The sequence below is a fragment of the Geotrypetes seraphini genome, chromosome 11, assembly GCF_902459505.1.
Source record: "Geotrypetes seraphini chromosome 11, aGeoSer1.1, whole genome shotgun sequence".
Classification (NCBI taxonomy): Eukaryota; Metazoa; Chordata; class Amphibia; order Gymnophiona; family Dermophiidae; genus Geotrypetes; species Geotrypetes seraphini.
In genome coordinates, this window is record NC_047094.1 from 97,655,223 (window position 1) to 97,671,670 (window position 16,448).

At 45.6% G+C, this 16,448-nt stretch overlaps 1 protein-coding gene across 1 annotated transcript in view; it reads left to right on the forward strand.

Moving 5' to 3' along the window:
• The window catches only part of SYCP2 (synaptonemal complex protein 2), a 406,987-nt gene that overhangs the window by 190,193 nt on the left and 200,346 nt on the right, over positions 1-16,448 (forward strand). The window contains exons 20-21 of the mRNA XM_033914513.1: positions 369-859; positions 13,508-13,638. Of these exons, the coding sequence (XP_033770404.1) occupies positions 369-859; positions 13,508-13,638 (622 nt within the window). The remainder of the gene's footprint in view (positions 1-368; positions 860-13,507; positions 13,639-16,448) is intronic.

The following is a 16,448-nucleotide window of genomic DNA, read 5'->3' on the forward strand; positions in this document are numbered from 1 at the left end:
GCAGGTAAGATGTAATTTCTCTTGACTATTGAGTCATTATGGGTGTGAGCTTCCTTTAGAAAGTACAGTATTCAACTACTGAGCTGCTGTTCTGTTTTCCTCTGTAATTATTTTTGGTATGTCTCTGAAGATTTATGCATGACCGTAATTTTTGGTTTGTCTCACCAGTGTAACATCCTTCATATTGGCTCATAAGTACAATGTTTATAGAGAGGCTTGAGTATGAGCTTTTTATTTTTCCTGTCCTTCCTATGAGGCTATCTGTAGGATCGTGTGACATTTGCTGGTAACCAGGAGTGTTTTGTTTTTGGGGTGGTTTTTTTTTGCATTTGGCAATTTAGTTTTAATAAAATATCTCTTTTGCTTAGATCATGTTTTCACTGATAGGATTGTCAAGCAACAGGCTTTCTATTCAATATTTGAAGGCATTGGCTCTCCAGAACAAATGAAAAAGCTGCAGAATAGAGGAGGTAGAAAAGCAGCAAAGCAACAGAAAATGGAAAAAAATGAAGATCTACAAACATGTATTGGAAAAAGACCATGCAAACCTTTAACAATAAGAAACACTGAAAACCAGAAATTAAACAGTAGCAAAGTAACAAGTTTGTCCATAGAAACTGAGTCACCATCTACATCTGTTTACCAGGCTGGAACTATTGAAAAGTCTGTGCAAAATTCAAAAAAGTTAATATTGGACAAAAATGTTATTCACAAATATTGTGATGGTGAAGGCACACCCTGTAGAACTGGAGCCATTACTAATCATCAGAAATCTCAAAAGAATGAAACAATGAAAGAAGCACCACCCTGCAGAGTGGCATCTGAATTTCTATTGACTGGCCCTGAAACCAAAAAACTGGTAAAACTTTACTCTTTCTTTTAAATTTCAATAGTTTTAATTCCCTTATAATTAATCATTATACAGTTAATGCAGAGTGTTAAGTGCCGCTGAGTCAGGGTCAAATTATAACGACCCTCTGGAAAGTTGCCCTGCACTGTGTTTGATTTTTAGTCAGGTGGCTGATCATAGATGGAGTGGAATCAATAGCTGATGTTATTGCATTGGTCAAACATATTGCTGATTTTCATTTTTTCCATTGACTTTCAACTAGAGAATGACACAGACACATTTTTCCCCGTCCCTGCGGGAACTCATTTTCCCGTCCCGGCAAGTTCTTTTTCTGTCCTTGCCCCATTCCTGCAAGCTCTGTCCTCATCTGCACAAGCCTTAAACACTTTAAAATTATAAGAGTTTGAGGCTTGTGTGGTTAAGGCAGAGCTTACAGGAATAGGACAGGGACAGTGACAAAACCCGCGGGAACGGGAAAATTGAGTTCCTGTGGGGACAGGGAAAAATTTGTCCCCACGTCATTCTCTAGCCTGTGGTGATGCATCTTCTAGGAGCAATGACATTCAGTGAATTCATACTAATATGATGTTTCGCAGAAGACTGTATGGTATTTTTCTACATGGACAAGTAGGATTTGAACAGCCACACAAATGGGTGATGCTGCTAAGACAGAGTATTCCTTACAGTACTGTCCCTCCTCAGTCTCTATTTAACCAGAAGTGTGATCAGTTGGGTTCATCCTCCTCCTTTTATTTCAAAGTTTCATTTTATCAAAATTGAGTTCAATCTAGTAAAATAGTCCTCGGGATGCCATATCATTCAGGTTTAAATGCTGCCCAAACTGCCATAAAAAGATGGGACACTCACATACCAGGGTACAAACTATATCACTGTGATAGAGTAGATCAAATTGGTGGAGGAGTAGCACTATATGTTAAAGAGGGCCTTGATCAAATGGACTGAAAATTCTACAGGAGGAGAAACACACCTTGGAATTCTTTTGGGTAGAATTTCCATGTGTAAAGGAGAAAAGAATAATGATAGGAGTGTACTGCTGTCCACCTGAACAGGATGAACAGACAGATGCTAAACTAAACTAAAACTTAACTTTATATACCAGGTCATCAACCTAAGGAAGCTCGACTCGGTTTACAACAATTAAAGAGTCAGTGTCGAGGAACCCCCGGGAATCGCCGAAGGCGGCAAATGTAAAAGGGCCAAGAAGGAGTGCGGCGCACACCAGGAAGATAGCCAACCCCCAGGGGCATACCTATAATGTCCGGTCCAACCCTCGTGAATAAAACGAAACAGAGCCGCTACATTGTAATGTCTAACATCCGGAAGATTCAAGCCCCCCTGCGATCTGTCAATCATCAATTTAGCATAGCTAATACGAGCCCTCTTGCGTCTCCAAATGAAAGTAAAAATAGTGGAGCGAAAAGCCCGCACGTCTCGGGCGGAAAGCCACACAGGGAGAGTCTGTAAGGGATACAAGATCTTTGGCAGGAGAACCATTTTAGTGAGAGCAACTCTAACCCATAAGCCCAACGGTAACTCCCGCCAGCGGTCACACTGAGCCGCGATTTGCTCACGGGGGCGACGAACATTATACTGGTACAAGAGGGATAAGTCCGGGGTCAAGTACACTCCGAAATACCGCAACGGCCCATCAATAGGTGGTATAGACAGAGCGGAGTGCCATGCCTCCTTATGAGTAGAATCCAGAGGCAACAGCTCGGACTTGGCACAATTAACCCGCAGACCTGAGAAATTATCAAAGGTACCAACCACCCCGAGCGCTCGCTCCAAATCGACCAGGGGATTATCAAGATAGAGTAGGATGTCATCTGCAAAGAGATTTATCCGACACTCCCTGTCTCCAGTTTGTATTCCCCGAATGGAAGGATCAGTGCGCAACCGTACCGCTAAAGGTTCGAGAGCTAGCACAAAAAGTAGAGGGGAAAGAGGACATCCCTCCCGGGTACCTCTACCCAAAGGAAAAGGAGCAGTGAGACCCCCATTCACCAGCAAGCGTGCCTGCGGGTTAAGATATAAACTACGAATCCATTCAGAAAAGCGGCCGACCAATCCATATTGCCGTAGAACCCAGAATAAATAGTGCCAGGAAATGCTGTCGAAGGCCTTTTCCATATCTAATCCAACTATAGCCGATTTACTTCCCGTTCCCCGTCTCGAGTGTAGTGCCATCAAAGCCCGAAAAAGATTCATGGAAGCATACCTGCCCGGAATAAAGCCTACCTGGTCTTCATGAATTAAGAGAGGGAGGCAGGCCAATATCGCAGCCAGCAATTTAACATCCTGATTAAGGAGAGAGATCGGGCGATAAGATCCCACCTGGGCCGGATCCTTCCCCGGTTTAGGGAGCAAGACCACATGGGTCATGTTTCTCTGGCCCAAGCCCTGTCCGGAATGCAGCACATTATAAGCAGCCCCCAACGCCGAAGGAATCAAGTCTGCCACTATTCTATAGTATTCGGGCCCAAACCCATCAGGTCCCGGCGCTTTCATAAGTTTCAAAGCTTTGATACCCGTTTGAATTTCCTCCACCGTAACCGGCGCATTTAGAAGAGCAAGTTGGGCAGCGGTCATTTGAGGCAAAGCTAAATCCCGGAAAAACTCCGTTCGATCATGGTCGGAAGACTCGCGATGGGAATAAAGAGTCTCATAGAATTTCACAAATTGGGACTCAATGTCCTCTGCCCCAGTATAAAGACGACCCCCCCCATCTTTAATAGACAGAATGACTTGTTGTTTTCGAGGAGGACGCACGAGGTTGGCCATAAGCCGCCCGGCCTTTCCCCCCAGCGATGCAAACGATAGCGTTGGAAATAAATATCCCTATTGGCCTGCTGCGTCAAAAGAACCTCCAACTGGGAACGGACCTCCCCCAGCCGACGCCGATCGTCCTCTGAAAGCGTAGCGACATGTCGCCGTCTCAGGGTTTGCAACTCCCCAGAGAGCTGTAGAAACTCGGCATCCTGCCACCGCCGTGCCCGAGACACGTAAGCAATAATGTATCCCCGAAGTACAGCCTTAGATGCTTCCCAAAACATCACCGGGTCAACTTCAGGGGTAGCATTATGACGACAATATTCCTGCCAGTGTTCCCTGAGGTACCTGTGAAACTCCAGATCCTTATACAAATGGCTCGGGAATCACCACCCCTGCCGCGAAGTGTCATTCGTAAGCCGAACTGACAGTATCATCGGGGGAATGATCAGATAAGGGAACCTCCTCGATAGAAACATGCTCAACCCGCGGGAGCAGCGAGGGCAGCGCCAGGAAATAATCCAGACGGGCATAAACATCATGAGGGTGGGAGTAGAAAGTGTAAGTATGCTCAGTAGGATGCAAAGTCCGCCACAAATCCAACAAATGCAACTGATCCATCAAAAAATTGACCCCCTTGGCTCCATGGTCCCCCGGGCACACCCTCGCCGGCTTACAGTCCATCAAGGGGTCAGCCAAGATGTTAAAATCACCCCCCCAGTAGGAGTTGATAGTCAGGGTACTGAGCTACCTTGGCCAAGAACCCAGAGAAGAATCAGTGATTATAGACATTAGGGGCATAGAGGTTACAAAACAGTCATTTCTGACCCCAAAGTTCCCCCAACACTAGCACATATCTGCCCTCTTTATCAGAGAAAGTTTTATGGATGTGAATGGGCAGTTATTTATGCAACAAGATCGCTACCCCCTCTGTCTGGAGTTAAAGGAGGAGGAACACACCTCTCCCACCCATTCTCTACGCAACTTGGCATGCTCAGCACCAGAGAGGTGAGTTTCCTGCAAATATGCAATATCAATGTGATTTCTCTTGAACCAATTTAATAATTTCTTTCTCATCACGGGGGAGTGAATACCATCTACATTATAAGTAGAAAAACGGAGGTTAACCAGTATCAAACGAAGTACGAGAGGATGAGACAGGAAACATGGAAAAAAGTGAGAAGCGGGGGCCCTCCCAGCTAAGACCCCCCTTTGCCCCAAACAGGGCCCGTGCAAGATAATAGCAGCCCCCAGAGTCCTCCAGCCCCACCCGTAAAAAGTGGGCTGCAAGAAAAAAGAAAAAGTAGCAGATCCACCACACAGCTTCCCCACCCACCCCCCAAAACACAACCAGACACCCCACCAATCATCCCACTCACACCCTCCATACACCCCCCCCAAACACACAACCCCATCCCCCCACCCAAGCCCAGAGAATACTCCCCCAGGACACCTCCCAAACTCCCACCAAACCCCAAAAAACCAGCATAAGAAAACATAATCCCATAAGGGAAATCAGAACTAAGAGGTCACGGATCTGGGCTATCTGTGATCCGATACATGTTGTACAAAGCAGACTCCCGTACACTATACCACGCTACCACAGGGTGAATGAAAAAGAAAGGTGCATATAAAACAATAGAAAATCCCCCTCTACAACATGCAGTCTCCAGGCTAGAACATGGCCAGGCGAGGGCTGAAAGAATCCATTTCCACAGCAGGGCTACCTCGCACAGCCACCCCCCCTCCACGGTACAAGCGAGGACCAGCACCAGTGGGGTCACCAGAAACCCATCCGCATGTACCAGGAAAATCCATGACACTGGAGCCATGAGAGGAATCAGGTCCAGTCAGCATCATGCTGCAGAAACAGCCCTCCAAAAGGAAGCGCAGAAGTTCAACTAGGGCAACAAGACACACTCCTCCAGCTCCAAGTAGCAAGCCACCGTTGATCTCAGGAGGCCGAGGCGCCATTACCCTCCCCAGATGGACAGGCAGCATTGATAGTGTCCAAGTAGCGCTGTGCCTCCCCCTTGTTCAGAAGAGTGTGTATCTTGCTGTCTCTCCAGATCCGCAGACTTGCAGGGTACACCAGAGCAAAGCAGACCCCCTTACAATGCAAGGAGGTGCAGATGGGCGCCATTTCCCTCCGCTGAGAAGAAACACGTGCAGAGTAATCATTGAAGAGGAGCAGCCGCTGCCCCTCATACAGCACATTGCTGGCCAAGCGATAAGCTTTTAAGATTTTTTCCTTCTCCCTCCAATTCACATACCGGTGCAATAGCCGCTCTGGACAGAGTAGAAGGCCCCGAGGCGGGTCCCAGCTGATGTGCCCTTTCACATACAAAGGCGGCCGCCGAGGTCTCCAAGCCAAGGTGTTCCGGCAGCCATGACTGAAAGAAGTGGTAAAGATCATCTGCAGTCTTCATCTCAGGGAGCCCCACAACCCTCAGGTTATTACGCCGTTGGCGGTTCTCTGCGTCATCCAGCTTTTCCTGGAGGGCAGCCACCTGAGCATGTAGGCCATCTACTCTCCGCTGTTCCTGAAGGGCCTCATCCTCCCTGGTGGAGACACGTTGTTCCACCTCCGCCAGCCGCTGTGCCTGAGCCTCAAATTTCTCATGGATACTGTCCACCGCCGACTGCAATTTATTGAGGCGGTCCTCGAGGGCTGTTGTGACCAGTCGGGAGATCTCCTGGGCCCACTCACCCAACTCCGGCGATGCAGGGAGAGGAGCCGACGCCATTTTGGACTCCGGTGTGCAGGATTTTCCCTTCAGAGATTTTGCCACTTTAACGGGCATACCGGGTACTCAGCCGGCTCCTCAACCCCCGCCGAGTCTCCCAGCGGATGTTGGACCGCACAGCCGGCACAAAAGGATCCCACGGAAAGGCAAAGTATGGCTTAATGACCGATATTAAGGGGATCAGATCGCGGAGCCCAACAGCGCACGTCTGTTCACCTCGCGCGCATCACGTGACCCCATAATGTTCTATTTGTATGCATGCAAATTGCGCTCCCCAAGTTTCTCCCACCTTAGCCATTAATTCAGTACGATTCAATAGTTCCCCCTCATTTCCCAGTATGTGTTCCAATCTTAAAATTCCTCTTGCACCCCATAATCTATACTCCCTAGAATCTCTACCCGGAAGAAAAGCCGGATTACCCTGCAAAGGCAAGAGATCAGTAACCATTGGATTTCCTCCCAATAATTGCACAAACCAACGCCATACCATCTGTAAAGTATTAAATACAACACTTGAACGAATAAAAGATGGTAACGCATTTCGCGCACTATGTAATAACGCAAATATATCATAAGGAGCTAAAAACTCCTGTTCCATCTGAAGTGGAGTATAAATGCTTGTCATATTTACCCAATCACCCAAATGACGAAGTAAACATGTATAATTATAAATCTGCATATCCGGCAAGCCCAACCCCCCTCTATTCCAATTACCTAGCAAATATGTCTTCTTTAATTTAGGTTTCTTAGCAGCCCAACAGAAATGAGTAATTTTTTTATAAAAGATCTTTAAATCCCTCTTGAATAAACATAATGGCAAAGTTTGTAATATATACAACTATTTAGGAAAGATAAATAACTTAACCAAGCAGATGCGACCCCTGCCAGGTATCTAACAAAATCTCCATATTCTGTTGAAGCCTATCCACATTAAGACGATATAATTGAGAAGTCGACATAGACATTACTGTCCCCAAATAAATAAATTGCCCTTGTACCCAAGTCAATGGAAATTCCAACCCCCATAAAGCCTTTACTGCAACAGAGGACGCAAGTGCCTCAGATTTACCAAAATTTATATGGAAACCTGCATAATCACATATTCTTTAATCAATTCCAATAAAGACGATAAAGAAGACAAAGGGTCTGTGAGGTGTACTAAAATATCATCTGCAAAAGCCGAAAGTTTAAAAGTTGTGTTTCCAATATCAATTCCTCATATAGATGACATTGCATATATATATCCCTAATAAGGGGGTCCAAAGTAAGCACAAATAATAGCGGAGATAACGGACATCCCTGTCTCACTCCCCTATAGATAGAAAACTTTTCAGTTTCAAAATCTTTTAACACCAATTTAGCTTGTGGATGTACATACAAAGCACGGACCGCAGATACAAAAAAACCATCAAAACCATACACTTTCAATGTATCATATAGGAAATCCCATCGTACCCTGTCAAATGCCTTTTCAGCATCAAAACTGACCAGCACCAAAGATAAATTATACATCGCCCTCTGTTCCAAAGATATCAATAATTTTCTCATATTTTTAGCAATTCTTCTTCCCTTCACAAACCCCACTTGGGCATCATGAATGAGGGAGGGCAAAACAGAAGCCATCCTGACATAGAAAGATGGGAATAGATCCAAGATGGCCACGGTGGTGGAGCACTGAGCAACCGCCCGCAAATCTTTACCTTTGAGAAGTTTTTCTTCGGGCGTTTTAGCGCTGTGGAACTTTTGCCATGCCAAAAAGGAGGGGAAAGGGAGCTTCTTCGGCCTCGCGGAGTCCCGGATTAGCCTCCTCTGGCAATATTGAAGATTTGCTGCGACGGATGCAGGGCGTCATTGGAGCGTCGGTGTCGCCCCCGGCTGAGACGCTTCCTAGCAACGGACTCAAGGCGTCTCTTCGGGCTCATGAGATCTCGTTGAGCCCCGACGCGAGAATCCCTCCTCCCAACCCTCGAGCCGCCAGTTCCCCGGGAGTGGGGAGACAGCCGGAAGTCAGCGTGAGCTCCCTCCCAGAGGCTGCAGGGAACGGCGAGATGAACATCGACTCAGGCTCACATGGATTGCAGCGGAGCCTGAGTGTGTATGAGGATGTGACAACGCTGGGGTTAACCCCGATACAGGAGGAACGGAGAGGAGAGGTTCCTGTAGCTGGTGAGCCTAATCTACCACTATTAAACTTGCAAACTTTTAATCTTGTAAAGCCCCAAGAAGTCACACTGGAGGCTTTGTGGGATTTGATTGCCAATTTGACTAGAACAGTAAATAGTAATCATCTTCAAATAGAGGGGAAAATAAAAATTCAAGAGAAAGAAGTTCTGCAGATAAAACAAGACTTGGGAGAATTGAAACTAGATATCCAGTGTATTAAAGATCAACTTAAATCTTCCAAGCTGCTTCAGGACACTTTAATTAAGGACAACATAAATTTAAGAAGGAAGATAGAGACATTTGAAAATTTCTCTAGGAATAATAATTTAAGATTGATTAACTTTCCACGAATTTCAACAGTGACTCCAAGAGAAATGTTAAAAAGGTATTTGTTGGAGATATTGGAAGTACCGGAAGATTCATTACCTCCTTTCACCCAGGTCTATTATTTGCCTAATAAAAATCAGGATCTTCAAGAAAAAACTCAGGGACCAATTGATGTCTCTGCTTTACTTGAACTATCTGATAAAGAAATTGCAATACCTGCTACATTGATTGTGACCCTGGCTATTACGCTAGATAAGAATTGGCTTTTGAGACTATTCTTCAAAAATAAGGAAAAAAAGTTTCTTGATCTTAAGATACAGATGTTCCCAGATTTGGCAAGAGATACACAAAGACGTAGAAAGGAGTTTCTACTATTAAAACCTGGAGTTTTGGCTCTTGGGGGAACTTTCTATCTTCGCCATCCTTGCAAGTGCATAGTTCAATATAATTCTCAGAAATATGTTTTCTTTGAACCAAACCAGTTGACGGCCCTTCTCTCCTTGTCCCGCCTGGAAAAGGGGAAAGAATGAGGGCTTCAAGATATAAGGCGCCTGAATTTCAGTTAACCACGTACCACTTATCTTTAATAATAGTTCTATGTTTAATTCCGTTTAATTTACATCATGGATCATAATTGTGGACTTGAGAGATTATACAAAAACTTGATTTCTATGTAAAATTATGAGGTTTCATTTGTTCTTTTGATGTAATCACTTTCTGTACAAGATTTATCTTGATTTGTTAATTTGAAATTTATAAATAAATAATAATAATAAAAAAAAACAGAAGCCATCCTATTTGCCATAATCTTCGCTAACAATTTAGCCTCCGTATTTAATAAAGAAATAGGCCAATATGATCCCGCCTTTTCAGGGTCTTTATTCGGCTTAGGCAATACCAAAATTCGTGCTGTATTCATACCATCAGACATACCATCAGACCAACCATGATGTTAAACATCCTTGCAAGAAGATTGATAATCTCTTCTTTTAGGAGTTTATAAAACTCTATTCGCATACCATCCTCACCTGGCGCCTTCAGCAGAGGACTACTCCCAATTGCCCACTACACTTCTTCTGGAGTAATTGGCTCATTCAGACGCTTCCTATCACTTTCAGAAATACATGGCAATTTTATCTCATCTAAATATGAATTTGTTAATAAACCCCTTTCTGATGGAGGGCCATAAAGAGACTTGTAATAACGAAAAAAATATCTCCTATTTCTGGATCAGTTATAACTCGTTTCCCTTGTTCATTTATTAAAGCTCTAATCCTATTGGGACCCAATCTAGATGAAACCAAACGGGTTAATAGCTTTCCCCCTTTATTTCCTTGTTTATACAGTTGATATTTATAATAAGCTATAGATTTATGTGCTCGCAGATGTAGAAGGGAATTTAGAGTTATTTGGTATTCCATCAACTCTTGTCTAAGCGTTGAGTCATCCGAGTGCCCATATTTCTTCCTAACCTTTACAATATCCCTCTCCAAACGCAAAATTTCCCTATCCCGAGCTTTTTTAACATGACAACTATAACTTATTGTATCTCCTCTCAACACCGCCTTTGCAGCTTCCCAAAATAAGATAGGATCCTAATCGGCGTCATGTTGGCCACCCTCCATTCTTCCGGTACAATGCTGGATTGTAGAGAAAAATTGCTAACAATAGCTCTGCAAGTTAATTTTTCAATTCTATCAGCATTCTGGGATGTATACCATCTGGTCCAGGCAATACTGTTCAATTTGTCAGGTTGCCCCATTATATCTTCCAGGTTTAGAGAGATTTGTATCAGTTTTCTCATCAGCATTAAATACTATTTCTCCGGAGACAAGCAGGGGATATGTAGGCACACTTGTTGGTGAAGTCTCTGACTAAGCCTGTGTGTTGGTGCCTTCCCCTAGCTATAGCAAGCTTTAAACTTACTGAACATATGCAGGATGCCCTAGCCCTCACTCCTGTTCAGTCACAGCTCTCCCCTTTTCTTTCCTCACATAAGGAAAAACTAAACAACTTTTTTTTTTTTTAATTTACTAGAACAGAAAGCCCATGACTTTCTGGCCCAAAGAAGAAATAAAATAAAACATAGGTAACTTTTTAGAGCGGCACTCTGTTCTTTAAAAACAAACAAACCCCAGAACAAACAACAAGATATAATGGGAAGCTTTTAATTAGCAACCGCAAAGAGACTAGATCAACTTCTTCACACGGTGCTGATGTATTTTATAGAGTGGCAAATCTGGCACTTTCAAAACTTTTTATCTCGCATACATCAGTCTTTAGGATCGCAAAGATTTCTTCTGGCTGATAAAATGGAAACCGGCACTCCTCCTATGATGCTTCGTGCTGGAACAGTGAAAAAAATCAGCGCAGCTGCATAATTTGTCTTTGGCTCCCTCCTCTCAGGGCCTGCTTCGGTACTGGCAGGGGAAGGAAGCGCTGTATTGCCAAAGCTGACTGAAAATAAAAGCTCAATAATGGTGACATCTCACAAAAAGAAGCTCCCGGTTCTACATACACATGACACACCCCCTCTCCACCGGTGACAGCTTCAACAGCACGTCATTTATTGAAGGATTCAGGGACTGTTCCATTATTGGTGAGTATTTCTGAGAGAGCTCCCACAGGCCCCGTTTCGGTATCGCGGTCCTCTCCCCTCATCACATTACAAGTTATTCCTTCGACGACCAGAGCTGCAGCAAAACAGGCAAAAACACAAATGAGTTACCTCTCCATCAGCACTGGATCCTGAACAGGTACCATCTAAGCGTATTTCCTTTCCTGCCTTATTCCCAAAGCCTACTTTTCTAACTCTTGAGTCTATCTGGTCACTATCAAATTTTTTCAGCCTTCTGACACTGTTCTACTCTAGAGCCCCAGCAATGTCGTAGTTGCATGGAACAACTTCCCACAGACAACTTTGTAGATATTCCACATGAGGTAGCTTGGGGTCCTTGTACCCTTATGTGCTCCTCTCCAGCTCAAGGGCCTTCATCTCCCAGGGGAGTAGTCATACCAGGAGGAGGTCATTACCTCAGACCTAGACCAACATACACTGCCTAATCTACAGCCAGCTATAACAGAGGAGCACTCCTATCCAAAATTTTTTACAAAAGGCTCCTCTTTTAAGTCTCAGTCAAGCTGCAACACCCACAGGTAATAAGGATTTTTAATCTATCCTTCAAGCCTGTAAGACTCCAGTGAGAGAAATTATTTCTTTACCAGTGCATCAAATTCTGCAAGATCTACAACTGGATAATTGGCAGAAGCCCCTTTCAGTCTCCAAAGCTTCTAAGCGTCTTGAGCTAAAATACAAGGTTCAAAAAGCACCTGGTCATGACCTTCTGCAACTTCCCCACCATTCTATGGTCTCCGAGTCTGCCACCAAGAAATCCAAGGCATCAAAAACTCCTACTAATGCGCCTCCAGGAAAGGACTGTCATCTTTTAGATTCTACTGGCTGTAAGGTCTACCAGGGTTCTATCATCAAAGATCATGGTGCATCAGCTTCAAATCTTGCATTTTCAAAATTCCATTTTACAGCAACTTGATACAGCTTCGCCTGAAGCTATTCCCAATCTACATGTGGCTCTAAATGAATCCACTTATCACTTAATTAAAACCAATTATGATGCTTATGACATGACTTGGATGGCACGGTATGGCTAAGGGTGTCAGACCTCAGAGAAGATTTTCATGATAGACTGGTACATACTCCCTGCTTAGGGGACTGCCTCTTTGGACAAAAAGTACAGGAGTTGAGACAGGTTATAGGAATAGTCAGGGACCATTGCACAGGTGATGGGCCTGGAGGGCCGCCGCGGGAGCGGACCGCTGGGCGGGATGGACCTCTGGTCTGATCCAGCGGAGGCAAATTCTTATGTTTTTAAGGAAGATTCTTCAGCCAGTCGTGAGCTTTCAGCTCACCCTTCTGATCGATCTCAACAGTTTAATCATCCTGCCTCTACTTTTGCATTTCGTAGAGCGTATCAGCAACAGTTTTTTTCAACAATACTATCCATGAAGACATTTTGCTCCTTACAACAGAACCAACTTGCAGCAGTCACAGCCTATTCCGTGTGTGCCAAGATAACGTCCTAAAGACTATAAACAACTTTCTGCTTCTCAACTACATGCACTCAAACCTACATCGACATCATAACACACAATCAGTCAGATTGCTCATTGGTAGCACCACAAGTTAAATCCTAGTTTTTGACCATTTGCCAGTGGGAGGGTGGCTAATTCCTTTCACCTCAGCTTGGGAGCAAATCACAACAGATCAATGGGTCCTCAACATCGTGTCTCAGGGATATCCCCTCTCTTACTTTCTCAGAACCTGCCTCCAACAATGGTTCCTCCTCAGCATGCATCTCAACTTGTAGTAGAGTTATCACTTCTGCAGAATAATGCTATAGAAGAGGTACCACTTCTGTCATTATTTTTTTAAAACTGTAACCACTTTAGAAAACAGATGTGGAAAGATTTAAACATTGATTTGAAACTGGTTTATAAAGTAGATCTATTTATATACCTTACTTATTGGACCAATTAAAAATGTTATATATGAAAATGTATCCTACATTGATTGAATTAGCTTTTAAAGTCAGTGAAACTTGTATTATTGCAGAAAGCGTCATTTAAAGAAAAAGAACATATTGATGCAGGAGAAACAATGATAAACAAAATTGGTAAAAAGTATATAGGAAAGGATGCTGTTAAATATGAAGGACAGTCCAGAGATTCTCTGTCTATGGACAGGTATGGTATCAGTGCATTTCTTGTCTTACTTGCCCCAGTGGGATTGCTTCAAATAATATCTGTTGCATATCAAGTGTTAAGACAAGCATTAGCAGTTATTGTGAGAGACTGGCAGAAAGTTTTTTCCTATTATAATATGCATAGAACTAACCTATTTGAAGATGATAACAGTTAAAATAAAACTATATTGACTTGTCCCACTTTTGATTCATCATTTTCTAGTTGAAAAAAGAAAAACATCCAATATGTGTCCAGTTGAAAGAATCAAATTGACCTATTTATTTTTCTATCAGGGTTGGTGTAAACCAGTAAGTGCAATATGCATGGAGGCAACAAAAGTTGTGGTGACTGCTCTCTGCCGTAAGGAGCAGTAGGAGGGATATCAGTTTACAGGACTTAGGCCAATTCCCCCATCTTTCTGCTGCTGTCATGCTTTGAGGCCAATGGCAACAATTGTACCAGTGATAAGTGCTAGGGAGTCTTAAAGTCTGTATGCTCAAGAAGGCCTTGCTAGTTTTCACCCCTTTAACACTTTACATATGATTCAGAGGGGGCAAGACCAGCAGAGCTTTTACAAGCACACTGGTTTGAAGGTGCTTTAGCATTGATTCTTCATTCATTGCTACCACTTATCCAGAAACACTGAAGCAGAAGGAAAAGAGGTAACTAATTTTGAGAGGAAATGCTGGACTGGAAAGGGGATGGGGGAAGAGGGGACAGGTGGGTGGGAGGGAAGGGAAGAGAGGACCATGCTGAATCTTGAGGTGGGGGTGGGGAGAGAAGGGATAGAGAGAAATTCTGTTGCTGGACGGGTAGTAGGGAGGAAAAGGTAGGGACAATGCTGGGCTTGGTGGGAGAGATGTTTTTGCTGGATAGATACCGTATTTTCACGCATATAACGCGTGCGTTATACGCGTTTTTACCTACTGCGCATACCTCTCGCGCGTTATACGCGTGAGCGCGGTATACAAAATTTTTTTTACATAGTTCCCACCCCGCCCGACGCCCGATTCACCCCCCCCAGCAGGACTGCTCGCACCCCCACCCCGAACGACCGCTCGCACGCGCTCCCACCCGCACCCACGATCGGAGCAAGAGGGAGCCCAAGCCCTCTTGCCCGGCCGACTCCCCAACTCCCCGACAATATCGGGCCAGGAGGGAGCCCAAACCCTCCTGGCCACGGCGACCCCCTACCCCCACCCCGCACTACATTACGGGCAGGAGGGATCCCAGGCCCTCCTGCCCTCGACGCAAACCCCCCTTCCCTCCAACGACCGCCCCCCCAAGAACCTCTGACCGCCCCCCCAGCCGACCCGCGACCCCCCTGGCCGACCCCCACGACACCCCCACCCCCCTTCCCCGTACCTTTGGTAGTTGGCCGGACAGATAGGAGCCAAACCCGCCTGTCCGGCAGACAGCCAACGACGGAATGAGGCCGGATTGGCCCATCCGTCCCAAAGCTCCGCCTACTGGTGGGGCCTAAGGCGCGTGGGCCAATCAGAATAGGCCCTGGAGCCTTAGGTCCCACCTGGGGGCGCGGCCTGAGGCACATGGTGGGACCTAAGGCTCCAGGGCCTATTCTGATTGGCCCACGCGCCTTAGGCCCCACCAGTAGGCGGAGCTTTGGGACGGATGGGCCAATCCGGCCTCATTCCGTCGTTGGCTGCCTGCCGGACAGGCGGGTTTGGCTCCCGTCTGTCCCAACTACACAAAGGTACGGGGAAGGCGGGTGGGGGTGTCGTGGGGATCGGCCAGGGGGGTCGCGGGTCGGCTGGGGGGGCGGTCGGAGGTTCTTGGGGGGGGCGGTCATTGGAGGGAGGGGGGTTTGCGTCGAGGGCAGGAAGGCCTGGGATCCCTCCTGCCCGTAATGTAGTGTGGGGTGGGGGTAGGGGGTCGCCGTGGCCAGGAGGGTTTGGGCTCCCTTCTGGCCCGATATTGTCGGGGAGTCGGCGGTCCTTCGGGGTGGGGGTGCGAGTGGTCCTGCCGGGGGGGGGGGATGTATCGGACGTCGGGGGGGGCATCAGGCTTTCAGGATGGGGACAGACCTTCAAGGGGGACAGGCAGACCTTCAAGGGGGGACAGGACTTCAAGGGGGACAGGCAGACCGAAGGGAGTGAAAAAGCTATAAAATAAACCCACTAGCGTGTCAATGTGTTGAGAGGAAGAGGTGGTCTGGGAAATTCTGCTGAGAAAACTCCGGGTCCATTTCCACCCCCCAGTTACCCTAGTCCACTCCACTCAACTGGTTCACATACTGAGTGGGTCTTTGGGTGTTGTTCCTGGGATCTCTTTCAGTGGTTTGTCAGTATCTCCTTGTGGTCCAAGGAAGGAAACTTTGTTAACCTTAGCATTGACCTTCAGAATATATTTGTAACAGCGCTGCTTGTGTGGCATTACCGTAGGCTATGTAGTGATGGAAAGAAAAAAACAGACCTTTGCACATTTTTGCACTAGGTATATGGTATAGGTATATAGGTATAAGTATTCCTGCACAGCTAAGTCCTTGTGAAGTTACGGTACCTTGTTCTTTCTGTATTTGACATCTAGCAAGGTCTCTGTTTGGAAGGAATGATTTAAGTTATGGTAAAAGCAGATAGCGTTGCTGGTTTTAAAAAGGTTTGGACAAATTCCTGGAGGAAAAGTCCATAGTCTGTTATTAAGACATGGGGGAAGCGTCTGCTTGCCCTGGATCGGTAGCATGGAATGTTGTTATTCTTTGGGTTTTGACCAGGTATTTAGTGACCTGGATTGGCTACCATGAGAATGGGCTACAGGGCATGATGGACCATTGGACTGACCCAGTTAGGCTA